General features: G+C 46.4%; 1 protein-coding gene across 4 annotated transcripts in view; it reads right to left on the bottom strand.

Moving 5' to 3' along the window:
- Positions 1-13,248, bottom strand: part of PLXNB1 (plexin B1) — a 76,424-nt gene that overhangs the window by 17,585 nt on the left and 45,591 nt on the right. For all 4 annotated transcript variants that reach the window (XM_075762170.1, XM_075762168.1, XM_075762169.1 and 1 more), the window contains 11 exons: positions 11,762-11,862; positions 10,955-11,087; positions 10,101-10,257; positions 7,105-7,213; positions 6,903-7,011; positions 5,424-6,287; positions 4,935-5,060; positions 3,758-3,880; positions 2,673-2,766; positions 2,254-2,420; positions 1,061-1,212 (listed from right to left, as the gene is read on the bottom strand). In XM_075762170.1, the coding sequence (XP_075618285.1) occupies positions 1,061-1,212; positions 2,254-2,420; positions 2,673-2,766; positions 3,758-3,880; positions 4,935-5,060; positions 5,424-6,287; positions 6,903-7,011; positions 7,105-7,213; positions 10,101-10,257; positions 10,955-11,087; positions 11,762-11,862 (2,135 nt within the window). The remainder of the gene's footprint in view (positions 1-1,060; positions 1,213-2,253; positions 2,421-2,672; positions 2,767-3,757; positions 3,881-4,934; positions 5,061-5,423; positions 6,288-6,902; positions 7,012-7,104; positions 7,214-10,100; positions 10,258-10,954; positions 11,088-11,761; positions 11,863-13,248) is intronic.

Here is a 13,248-nt window from a genome sequence, read left to right as displayed (position 1 = left end):
ATGGATCCAGACAAACAAGGCGCACAGACAGGACAACACTGCTCAACACAGCAGGCCATTTCCCAGCAGGATCTTACCTGGCTCCCAGAGGGAAGGGTGCTACAACTATTGCTACCATGGAATGGAAAAATGGGTTTGTGATAGCTCTGATGAGAGGTTACTCACAATTGCTCTCCTCTTCTCCTGCTGGTTGCTTGGCTCCTCTCCCTCCCTTGTCCAAGGCTCCCACCTACCTGCCCTGCCACAGGCCAACTACACAAGTATTCCTTTCTCTTTGCTTCCTAGCTAACCCCGTCACACCTCTCAATACCTGCCTACACTGCCTTGTTATATGGTCCTGCCCTGGCCAGACACACCAGCTACCCAGTTCTCTATCACTGATGTTAGCTGGATTCAGCAGGACAGGTCTTTCTGCTTCTCATCCTCCTCCCAGCCACTACTTTTACAAGCACTGCGTGACCTGGCAGGCACTGCTAGCCACAAGAGTGGCATAGGGCCCACCAGGACTCCCTGGTCCATCCCTGGTTGAGAGGGTCCTTTCACTGGGTTTGTTCCTGGGAGGTGGAAGTCTGGCTGGCAAGTGAAGAGTGACAGTCTAGGGGCATGCTGACTCAAGCACAGGTAAGAATCTGTGCTGTAGCTCCAGCCACACGTTCCCATCCTCACTTATCTCAACATGGTCAGGATATTTTCCTAGCAGAGACACTTATGCAAGCCATGCCCTTCACTTTATTGAAATCACCCTGTGGCTGGGAGAGACACCCATGACGCTGCACGGTTCCGAGCCTGTGACTCCCTGATTGGGCTGGCCTGCAGGCTCTGTACAGGCAGTGTGGTCAGTATATGGCAGCACTGTTTGGCTGTCGCCTTGTACACAACCTTATCTCTCTAAGGTCACTGAGTAACTAATCAGACAGCAACCTTACTCAGGGGCACTCCCTGGGGAACGGGCAAGGCTCAATACCTGCTACAGCAAAGGCAACGACATCTCAGGCTGGTGTCAGCAGCCAAGGGAAAAGCCAGCGCCTGCCTCTGGGAGGAGGTTTCACAGATACTCTACCTGCTAGAGATCTCATACTCTTGAGCATCTACGGCACAGGGAATTCCTGCAACAGTGACAGTTTCTGCAATGTCTTGATGTTTCTGCCCGAGGTTTGAGCCAGTGATGGTGATTCTAGTGCCACCTTCCACTGGTCCAGACAGGGGGTACACCTGCAAAGACATCCGCGCATGTGTAAATGTCACAGTAACTCAGACCTCTGCAGTCTGGCAACTGATCTACAGCACAGGGTCCTTCAACTGCCCCACTACAAACTCTGCCTGGTTGGGTCACTGCTATGGATTCTTTTACTGGCTTGGACTAGTACCAGGTTGCACCCTCATCAGAAGAAACACCACCAGTCGGAGCCTTCTTTCCCATACCTCATTGTTGCCAGCAGTCCCCCCCAGAGGTGATAATCCACTATAGACTTCTAAGGCAAGGACTGCCCTGCTTTGCCTTCTCATCAACATGCTGACCACTCCATAGGGCATTTCTGCTGAAGAGTGGGAATGCTCAAGCCAATCCATGTTACTCGTGTTGAAGCAGCAAGCACCATTCTCTCCTCAGCATCAGTACGACAATGAATTGCATGCTGCACAAACGTCAAAGCTTTGTCCCTGAGCAGCATCCAAGATAAACTAAGACAAGATGCAGCACATGGATGTTGTGTGCCACCGGAGGGAGGACAAGCTGACAGCAAAAGGGACACATGGCTACAGACACTTGTCATGTGGCAGTTAGCAAGAAACATTTAAAATAAACAGACAAAAATAATTAATTCCAGTAACTTGTCATGCCTTTCCTATCCTTGCTGTGCTGTTATCATTAGGTTTTGCCCTCCTTTGCTCCAGGCTCAGATGGGCCAACCTGTTTCAGGGTCTGGCTCGGGACAGTTGGAGGATCCAATCTGTGGACCCTTTCCCAACTCCTGAATGATTCTGCTCCTTCTGGTGTGCCAGTTTCAGCTCGCATAAGATACAAATGCATCTTCCCCTCTGTTCTCTATCAGCAAACTGAAAGCCCAGCACAAAAGTCTAGCATCTTCATAACACTGAGGGATCAGAGTAGAATAGGACTAACTTGCTCTTCAGGTGGCCAATGTATTATTGAACTACACTGTTCACACTCTGAGTTCACAGCCCTTTGATTTCAACCGGAGAATGGAGCCCTCCTTGCCCTGGGTGCAGTACACTAGCGATCAAGTTACTCACAGAGTGAATGAGAGGTGCCGGACACAGGTCTTCTACCTCTTCCTTGCAGGAGCCCCTGAAGATACAGCTGGGGTTGTCACCTCCACACCACACACAGTTGTACTTTGAGTCAGCTGTTTGGCAGCGGCTACAATCAGTGTGTCCCACAGAACAGTTGTAAAAAGTCACTGCAAAGGAGAAAAATTCAGAGGCATCTGCAAACATCCCCTAGGGCACAGAATAATCCAGCAACTTGGCATCTTGCACAGAACACTCTCCTCCTCCTTCCCATGTGACAAGCAACAGAAATGAGGCTGCATGTTTTTCTTAGTTTCCCTGTGATAGCACTACTACAGATACAAAAAGCCTCATTTGAGGATTTCTCAATTCTCTTCAGCCTCATCTGCTGTCTTGTTGCTGGGGAGGTGTTGCACTCCTACCATAAAGATCTGCAGCACTGTCCACTCGAAGGTGTCGTCGCCTCTGCACAAACACCACAGCATTGAATTCGAGTTGAGGAGCTGAGTAACTGTACTGCAAAGACAAAGACCATCAAGAAAAAGGACTTAGAGGCAGAAACAAGCCAACTGAATAGGCAAAAAAAGCATCAGCATCCATGCTGTAGTGCACTGGCACGTACAGCCTGTATGGAACCTCCCATGAAAGCAGACAAGGCAGCGTTAGTTGGGGCAGTGGCAGCACAGGCCCGTCCTCACTGGTTCACACAGCCACAATTCTGCTCTAGAAAGAGTAGCAGGCATTGGCTCACTAGGACGAAGGTTGAACACGAATGTGTGCTCACAATACTTGTCTAACTTCCTAACTGCATTCCAAAATGGCTAATTCCTGTCTACAAGCCATCTGCTCAGAAAACTGCTCAAGCTGGCATTTCTGCGATTTCAGTAGAGCTGAAGACGTAGGATTACAATTGGTCCACAGGGCTCGTGTGCACAAGAGCCTGTGTTGTTTCTCTCCCTTAATTATATGAGTTTGTGAACTAAAAATATCGCCACCTCTTGCAAATCTTGCCCTAAGTAAAATCCACACATCATCCAGAAACACACATGGCTGTTTTAATTTTGTCTGTTAATCTTACAGGCCACAGGCTAGCTTCCACCACTAAGAACAAAATTGGTACAAACAGCACTTTTCACAAAAGAACCGCCATCACAGAAGCCACAGTCCAGAGAACCATGAACAAGAGTGCCTCAAGCTAAAGCAAAAGCGGCACTGTCCTGGCAGGTTGCAATGAGTGGTGATTTAGAGAGGACACCATCCCGTGCTACGGCAAATGCAGCAAGAAATTGCGTGGCTCAGACTGCACAATCTTTCTGCAAATTGAAGATATCGATACTGCCATCGGTGCAGCATCACAGATGAGGGCCCCAGAGAGCTGATTATTCTACAAATATTCTTGCAAAATATGCTCTTTTCCCCAAAGCGCTTGCCTTCCAGCCTGCTGTTTTGCTGAGCAAAACCAGCACCAGTGTGAACTCTGAAATGGCATTGTACTCCAAGCACTCACCTGGTTCATCTGGCAGGTGATATAACAGAGGGACTGGTTTGTTTCTTCTCCTTCCACATAAGCATCCATCACCACTGTCCTCCCCTCCAAATTCAGAACACACTCATAGTCCCATTGCTGATCCTGCAGAGAAGATACACATGGCACCATTTCTCAACTACACGGAACTTGCTGCTACACTCTCCAATTCAGTACCTTTTACCAAGCCACTTGCTGTGCAAGCAGTGTGCTCCTTCCCTTCGTTATGCCAACTCCATGCTATATTCAAGGGCTCTCTATGCTGTCACTGCCTCTATTTATGAAAGGTAAACCAACATAAAACAAAACACCTAGAAGGGAGCACGTGTATGTCAGTGTAGGGAGAACTCGGCACAGGAGGAGGAATTAAAGAAAACCCAGTGGGACTGTGAAGCTATGACTGTATGTCTCTGAAACACTAGCCTGGAAATGAAGAGTGAGGTACACAGGGCAGTGCACATCAAAAACCACTAAGTGTATTTTTCTTCTCTCTCCTGAAAATCTTCCACTGAATTGCTTAGACGCTTCCTGTAACCAAGCATCTGTAACCAGCCCTGCTCCTCTGAGCAGGGCAGTATATCAGGTTTAACATATAAAGTAACAAGTAGTTTGTGGGCTGCATGTTCTGAGGTGGTTGTTTGTAAAAGGTTACTAAATCAGCCTTCTGTCTTGAGAAGCAAAGAGAATTTTTATCAGAGGCACACCCAAGAAACATAACTTTCAAGGGTGGTTTTCCCCATTACAGAAGTTTCAGGTATGACAGGAATAGCCTCATTAACATAAGCATGCCAGAAAGGAAAGGGAACAGATGACTTATCTTTAGCTTATGGAGACACAAACAATCAGCAGGAAGTTATTCCAAGAACTACCATCTACAGTGCAGAACAGGTGCAACTTAATCCAAACGCTTGCAGATCTTCTCCAGCAGGTTGGGGCACACCTGTACTCTCCCCTTCTCTGGGTGACCTCCTACCCACCAATAAATCCAGTATGCAATTCTTTATTCACAGAAGTAGGTCATTCCTCTGCAGACAGGAGAAACCTAAGCAGAGCCACAACTGTGTCTTACACGTATTTTTAGTAGTCCAGAGGACAGGTTGCCCAAACAGCGCTCTACATTAAAACAGTTTCTCAATGCTGATGGCATTGAGCTGACTACCTGATAGAGGTGGAAGTTCTTTCCCAGCAGGGTTATCTTCCTCGCCACGTTGACTGGAAAAAGCGAAGATCCCTGAATTCCCTGCACACAGGGACATGCATCTGGACCCCAGCTAAGCTCTTCGTTCTGAAAACAGACACAAGTCTTTAGAGAAAGAGACCTCCATGGCTCTGATACAGGGAATCAAAGCTTAACATGCCAACAGAGAAACAAGCCCTGCCTGAACAAAGACACGTCTGTGCTTCTTTACCATGAAGTTACAAGAAAGCAATGCAAGAGCCCAAAGAGGCGAACAGCAGAAAGTTGTGGATATGCTGGACATCACAGCAGCTGCCACCTTCAGGCCAGCAGCATTTCTACAAGACCTGGGAACCTCGCACACATTTTTCTTCCTGAGGCTCCCACTTTTCACTCTACACATTAAAACGGTATGCAAAATTTCAAAGTGCTACAGCCTTAGACTGTGAATTCCAAAGCCCAGAAACTTACATCCTCCCAAAACTCAGGGGCATCATACTGATAGTCGAGGTCAGGGTGGAGGATCCTAGGAAAGTCAGAGACATCCCTCTCTGAAGAATCGCCATCACCCGACAGAAGAGTAGAAGCGGAGAAGGGAGATGTGTCATTCTCGGCCTGCAGCAAATCCATCCAGTCCTCTGTGTCCTGGAGCTCCATGCCTTCCTCCAGCAGCCAGTCTGGGGGAGCTGATGGTGGGAGCTCTGAAGCAGGTAGTTCAGTTCCCAGCAATCCAGGAGAGTCATCATCATCAGCAGGGCCCCCCGGCACCTGGCTGGCAGTTTGGGGAGATGGGATGGCAGATGTCAGTGCCTCTGTGGTAGAAAAAGAACTCAGAGGCCACTTGAAACTGGTGACTTGAGGGGAAGGTGTTACTGCTGCTGTGGATGTGTGCAGAGGGCTACCCACTGGTAGGGTGGTGGGCGGGTTGGTGTGCCGTGGCTCCTGGGCAGTGGTGGGCCATTCAGTGGGCAAGGCTGCCTCATCCATGTTTTTGGATGGGCTGGTGAGGACAGATGCAGTGGGAGACGTTGTGTCTGGCATGGTGACAGCAGGTTTGTCTGCTGGTGGCGGCAGAGGGGATTCTGTGACAGCCTGGAGAGAGGCTGCTTCGGTTGAGAGAGTCAGGTACGTATAGCTGAGGGTTTCTGTAGGCTCAGTCTTTGTATCCGAGGCTGCGGAGACTGTGACGTGGTTGAGCTCTGTGGGGGGCACAGTGCTTGGTACCACACGCACAGGGGGAGTGACGGGTTTTGTGGCCATGGCTGGGGCTGTGGTAGAGGACTTGGTGAGGGGAGCTGCTGAAGAAGGAAACACACTTGAGGGTGGGATCTGGGCCTAGAGAAAAACAACACGGTGGGGTGAGGAGAGAGAAAGAAATGAAACAGAATAAAACCCAAGCAGAAAACCACTCCATATTACTTCCCGTAGCAGTGTTCACAAGAGGCTGCTTCACCCTCTGGATTTCAATGAAAGCTACACCTCATGCCATCCAGTCTTGGGATGGGACCTGGGAATGCTCACAGCATGGAAGATGCAGCAACATTCCCTCTTCCTACAGATGCCTGCACTCGCCTCTACTCAGAGGGAGGTCTGCCTGCCTTCATCCCCCACAAAACTGCAAGGCCACCTCTGGCAGCCACAAACCGGGAATCTGTTCCCCCTCCCCACTCACAGCCTCCCTGCCAGCTTGCTCTTGTCCCTTGCTTTGAAAACACAGGCTGGGTAACCCCAGGAGAAGAGTGACCTGCCTCATCTGATGGCACTTCCCCAGAAACCTGGCAAGGCCTTGTAACATCAGGGACACAGAGCCTAGTGTTGCTCCAAGGGGGGCTTTGCTCCAACAGCTCACCTCCTTGTCTGGTGTGACTGACAGCTGCTATTTTACCTGAGATCTGACTCACTGCAACTTGCTGAGGCTGTTATAGGAACAGGACCAAGTAGGAGACGCACCCTTTCATTGTAGATAATGGTTCCTTCCTCACAGGCTGCTTTGTGGGTGCAGAGGTGCTGCTGGACACACCAGTTACATCCCCAGAGACTGCTCACACACTTCTGACACCTGGAACAACGATACAAAAGCAGCTGCTAAGACAACCCAGGAAGGGACAGCCACCCTCCCTGTAACTACCGACAAGAAAAAGCAGGTGCTCACGGTGCCGATTTCCACAGCAGGGCCACTGCAGCACAGTCGTAGAAAGAGAAGTCCACAGAAGCAATGAAGATGTCATGGAAACGCACTACGAGCTTTATGGTGACATAATCTGAAAATGAAAATAAAAATTTCTTAGAAATGGAGCCACTATAAGTCTGCCATACTGTTAAGAGACACAGCATGCTTTAGGAAAGACATTGTCAAACATGGAGACAGATTCCTTTCCATGCTTCTAGCATCTCAATCACTGGACTGTCGTACGGACACCAAAACCAGGTTGGACAAGTTTGTCAGGAGTGGTTTATGACAGCTCTTGCCAACCCATGGGAAGGAAGACTAGTCTGGAGATACCTTCATCTTCATCTGGTGTAATTCCACTATCATCTCCATATTAGAGGAAGACGTAATATTCCAGGCTCAAAGTTGATTGTCTTCCTTTGTCATCCAAAAGAAAACCAAACATTTAGAACTGATGTGCCCTTCACATACTGCCTTCACCTTGAGAGCTTTGCTCTATGTCCAGACTAAGAAATGAGTCAGTGAAGAGGTCTGTAAGACTTGTAATCTCACTTGCAATGACTGAAGGCTTATCTGCTTTAAATCCAGGTCTCATGTCAACTACAAGCCTCAAGATAGCCCAATTCTCTTTGGGAAGAGACTATCACTGTTTTCTGATAGACCAAATAGCTGCAGAGATGGTCAAAACTTACTGCAGCTGATAGCATAAGCCTGGAGGAGATATTTTGCATATGACAGTACTAAACCAGCTAATTAATCTTGTTCCAGACAAATGCCCCCAACCCTAGAGTTGGGTACTAGTTCTCCAAATAATGGGAACATATTGCATGCTCTGCTCAACTCCAGGAGCTGCCATTTCTCCAAGACAGTTTGCTATAAAAAATAAGTAACAAGAAGCGTATCCATCATTCCTCTCTCAGAATTCAGACCTCCTCTTGCAAGCAAGCTCTATTCACAACAAAACAATTAACATGTCTAGTGAAGGATCAGTCAGGCCTAAGCTGGGTTCTTGATAGGATGACAAGTTAAGCAATATGCTGGTAAAACAGCTGGTGATGAGGTGTGTATGAAACCCCATGATCAGGAGAAAATAAGGGTATCATACGCAGCCGGAGGCAGGAGTCGCTGCAGTAACTGTCAACTCCCGTCACTGTCCTAGAGGTGACTGCATTTGGCAGTAGTGGAAGGGCTAACACCTCCCAGGATTTCAGGGTTATGACACCATTATTTATAAATATTCCCTTCTCCAAAAAAGCCACTATTTCCCATGACTGCCAATAATGCTGTTCAACAGCACAGAAGATGATGTTGAGCACTTGCAAATCGAGAGCAAGAGTTTCTGCTACCAACTTGGAGCTCAACAGCTAAAAGTGACAAATGAGCTGGTATGCAACCTTTGAAACAAAGCTGAAAAAAAGGCAAATATTTTAGCGAGCTGGGGAAGTATTATAAGTAGGAATAAGAAAGCGCCAGTATCTAAGGCCATGCATGAGACCTCATTTAGAAAACAGTGTATGATTCTGGTTACTAGTTTCAAATTAATCTTAGCAGAGCACAGGTGCCGTGCAAAGAAGGGCTAGCAATACAGCGAAGGAGAAAGGAAGCCCGAGTAACAAAAGAACACCAAGAAAAAGTTGGCACAGTTAACGCGGCAAAACTCTGTGCTAAGAATGGCTGGCCATAGTTCACTGAGTGGGAGAAGAGCTGTGGAAGCAAAAGGACATCACAAATAGATCAAACGGACACAAACCATCCACGAGCAAGTTTAGGCTAGAAAACAGAAGCAACTTGTTGAGCCTCAGAGATGCAATATGAAAGTAACATCGGTAAAGCATCTCTAGAGTCTTGAAATAAAAGCAAGACTGACTTACAAAGGAGTCAATAAGAATATCTGAAGCCTGGAATAATGAGAACTAGACTGTGGCTTTATCTATGCTGATTCTTCACAATCATGCTTAAATCCAGGCCCACATTTACAGAACTAAACAGGGAAGCCAATCCTGCCCACTCTGCCTGTAGTGGCAGTGAATGAAACCCTTTCTCTGTGCACTTGACCACCCTGAATGGAGACCTGGTCAGTTTGTTCCAGACTAAACCAGTGTGAAGGACATCAGATAGAATAATATTGTAAATAATATTGAAATTGAAGGAGTTTGAGATTGAATGAGTGTGTTAGGTGGGTTCTACTGTCACATTATGTCCATGGGGATTGCTTCAGACCTATTACCCAGCTGCATACTTGCAGGGAAAAATCTGTTTAGCCATTTAGGTGTCTCGTGTGGAATGCTTCCCAATCGGCATCTGCCTTTTACTTCAGATAAACAAGCTCTTTGAAGAGATCAGCTCATCAGAGCTCACACTGACAGGCTGGGTAAAATCCAATACAGACTATAAACTGAGAACTGTCCAGGTTCTTTAGAGTGGCCAATTAGCAATACTCAGCCAGTTATTGTTCACAGTAATAGAAGGCTGACTGTGTATTTTCTGAGGTTATGCTGCATTGCAGATTCATTTCTAACTTTAAGGACTGTGGGTGTCTTCTTGCCTTTCCTTACATGTACTTCCTTCCCCCACTACTATGTGGATTTTGAGAAGGTTTGCATTTTGTTTGATTTAAATAATAAAGCAGTACTTAAGAGAGTTCTCTCTCCAGATTTATGACAAAGCTGCCAAACCTGCCACCACTTTAGACTGCATTTGAGATCATATTCAGATTTGCATACAACCCTTCAAGCAGGATCTCCTTTCCAACTACCAAAATTTGGCATTGGAATTTGGCAACAGCCCAAAATAGCACAGGATGTGTATGACACACAAGTAGAAAGTAAACAGATATCATGACAGAATGAAATGAACACCTGCTGACAGACCACATACATTCAAGGCTGTTAATCCTGGCAATCTGTCGGACCTACAACGTACTTTCTCCCAACAATGTTATCAGAGCTCTCATGCTCCATTTAAAGCATTTCACTGACCTGCTCCTGTTGGCAAAGCTGGTGCTCGGCTGGGATCTGGAGAAGGACACATGATTCCTGACTCTGTCAGAACTGCTGGGCTTTCATAATCTTCAAAGTAACATGAGTAAAATTCTTCCTCACGCAGAGAAGGTAAGTCCGAGATAGCCAGGAATATCTACCAATTCAATAATATCCAGTAAATAATTTGCCCTCTAACACATTCTTCTTTATTTTATCTAATTTTCTGGTTATATTTTTTCAACATAAGAGCCCCATAAGTAGTTATCTACGTATACACCCATTTTCCTATAATGCCTCCTAGGACTGTTTTATTCATCATCTCCCGCCATTCCGAAACTGAACTTGACACCCATCAAGCAATTGGCAACTTCCCTCTTTGCCCAAGTCTCTAGCAAAAGACAGGTTCTTGCCACCTCCTGACACAATGACAGACTCCAAAACACTGCAGCACCTTCTTAGCTTTTCTGCCAGCTCTCACATGCCAGACTGAAGCAGTAATTTTGGGTAGTTCCATTCAGATCTTTCTGACAGCAAGCGTCAAACCCACTGTGAAACTACAGACATGGGCACCTTATAGATAGTAAGCCCAGGAGGGACCCCATCCAAGCAGCCATCAAATCCAGAATACCCAGTAACTCTTAGCAGGCAAGAGCATTTAGTTTTATGGGAAGAAAATGAAATTAACAGCTTGGCTGTACCAGGAGATAAGTCCCTTATGTGGGGCAGACAGCATGTGCTTGAAGGCTCAGTGATTCAGTACCCCACTGAAAGTAACAGGAAGATTTGTGACTCCTCAGAGTTTGCAGACTTTCTATGTGCTTGAGCACCGTCAGAGGATCATCACCACTCACATTTCTCTTTTCCTCTCTGCTGATATTGGCTGGAGTTAGTGACTGGACAGACAGACACTGCTGTGTAGAGTTAAAGCTCCAGAGCCACTGCTCACTCAACCTGGACCTCAAGCACTCAGAGCGACGGCTGCACCTGCAAGGAAATAGCAAGAAGCCCTATGAGAGATCTGGGCAGCCCCAGGAGGGCATGTTCGGCTTCGAAGCTGACACTGGCTGTCTGAAGCCTTGCTAGAATCTTGGGGAAGTTGCTACACAAGCCATGGAAGTCCCAGCCTCCTGCCACCTTCAATAACAGAATGAACTGTTGCCAAAATATAGATGGGTAGGCACTTGTGGGGCTTCAAGGGTCATAAACTAGTTCCTATGGTATTCTACAGGGGGACAGAGCCAGCAAGCAGACACGCTAGAATAAACCATGTCTCATTAAGCAACATCAGTAGGGGAGCAAGAAGTGAGAGTGCTAAATAAGAGACTGGCACCAGAAGAGATAAAATAGTTTCTCTACATTTGAAATGAGGCAGTTTGAGCTGCAGTCAGACTAAAACCATGCTAAAATCCGCTGGACAGGAGCATCGTGAGTGGTGACCAAAGACTCAAAAAACAATGGAAAGATAGCCTTGTGTGCAACTGTGACTGCTGGCGGTATTTTAGGGAGGCAGATCTCCCTAAGTTAGTGAGACTATCCCATAAAGGAACTAAAAAAAAAAGTAAATCCAGACCCACAGACATAAGGAAGAGAGTAAGCGGAGCCAATCCCCAAGCACTATCTCTCCAAAATCCTTGCAGGTGAACAGGGATCTATCTTACCGTCCCTGAAGGACACACCAACCACAGTAGGGATCTTTCAGTGCCAGACAAGATTCACAGTCTACGTAGAGGGAACATTCCAGGATGGGAACCTTTACCACCTGTCAGAGAAAGAATCAGTGAACACATAGCACACAACACAGGCCCCAGGTCTATGGTTTCTTCTGCCTAACTACCAAGTCCCATCATCTGCACGCTCACTGAAACAACTTCTTAATCCCCAATACTGCATAAAATTAAAGAAAAAAAGGAACAAGTTTCCAGAGCCCTTCTGAATGGCCATTTCACATATTGAAGGACATCTAAACATCAGGCTGTACAGAGGCTTTGAGACAAAGCGTACTTCTATTAATGGGTTATCTGTGACACTTTTTGCAAGGAGACTATTTAGTGCAAAACTATATTTTAACAAAATGGATCAAAGAATAGCAGACTCAATACCATTCACGCTCTTGCTTTTCTGGACTCTGTCATGGGAGAACACCTCTCTTGACATGTAGGTGACTGAAGTTGGAGACAGCAGCTCCAGCTGATGCCTCTGAATCCACCTGCACTACTGCCCAGCTCTATCTGACAGAACTATCATTTTGACTGAAAGTAGACCAAGAAGCTTTGATCAATGCGGAATAAAAACCTTCTGTCATCTGGGGGCAAGTTCTACTTGCAAACCATTTCTGCTTTAACTTACTATCCTTGCTGATTTCAGCCTTTTGCCCTCTCTTTAATCCATTACTACAGCTACTACACTGTCAGTTACTTTAAAATACCAACTTCTAATCCCCAACCTATTACTTTTGCTGAGTACATGATGTAATTTGCATTTTGTAATTGACAGAACAATTACTGTTAAGGATATATTTCAGATTTCCCTAATCATCTTCCACTCACGGACTTCAACTCCTGCTTTGAAGTGTTACAAAATTTCTGAGTATCTCAAACTGCACTGGGGGGGGGGTGTGTGTGTGTGAAGAGAAGCAGCGGTTTTCCAGCATGCTCTCATTTTTTGTTTGTTCTTTCCTTCGGAGTAACTCAAGGGCTCGTTTTTCCTTTGCTAGGAAGACCCTTTTCTTTCCAGCTCAAGGAGTTGACATGAGTGGTGGTATATAAATCCTCTCAAAGTATCGATAGCTGGATTTCCTACTCAGCAGATCCCAATATCCCGAGAGCCTGAGGCATCGCAATGCCTCTTCTCCTCCAACCGCCACTGGGGCACAAACAGAATTACAGAAGGTAGGAGAAGAGGGAAAGATGCCTCGCATGGTTCCTTATACAGCTTGATTTCATCTGCTAGACTGTTACTGTACACCCGGTCAGAGCGCACTGCTGTTATCTGAAGACATTTCCCACACATTTCTGCTTTTTGTAGGTTACATGCCTACAGAAGAACAGCTTAATCCTCTAACTGATTAAAACCAGAAGTGCCACAGTTTTAATTACACAAACCCTCCCTTTTCTCTTTTTAATCTTTTGCAAAACCAAGACAGGTC

This window comes from Balearica regulorum, chromosome 10, assembly GCF_011004875.1.
Source record: "Balearica regulorum gibbericeps isolate bBalReg1 chromosome 10, bBalReg1.pri, whole genome shotgun sequence".
Classification (NCBI taxonomy): Eukaryota; Metazoa; Chordata; class Aves; order Gruiformes; family Gruidae; genus Balearica; species Balearica regulorum.
The sequence above is the reverse complement of the archived record's forward strand: the minus strand, read 5'-3'. Positions and strand labels throughout refer to the sequence as shown.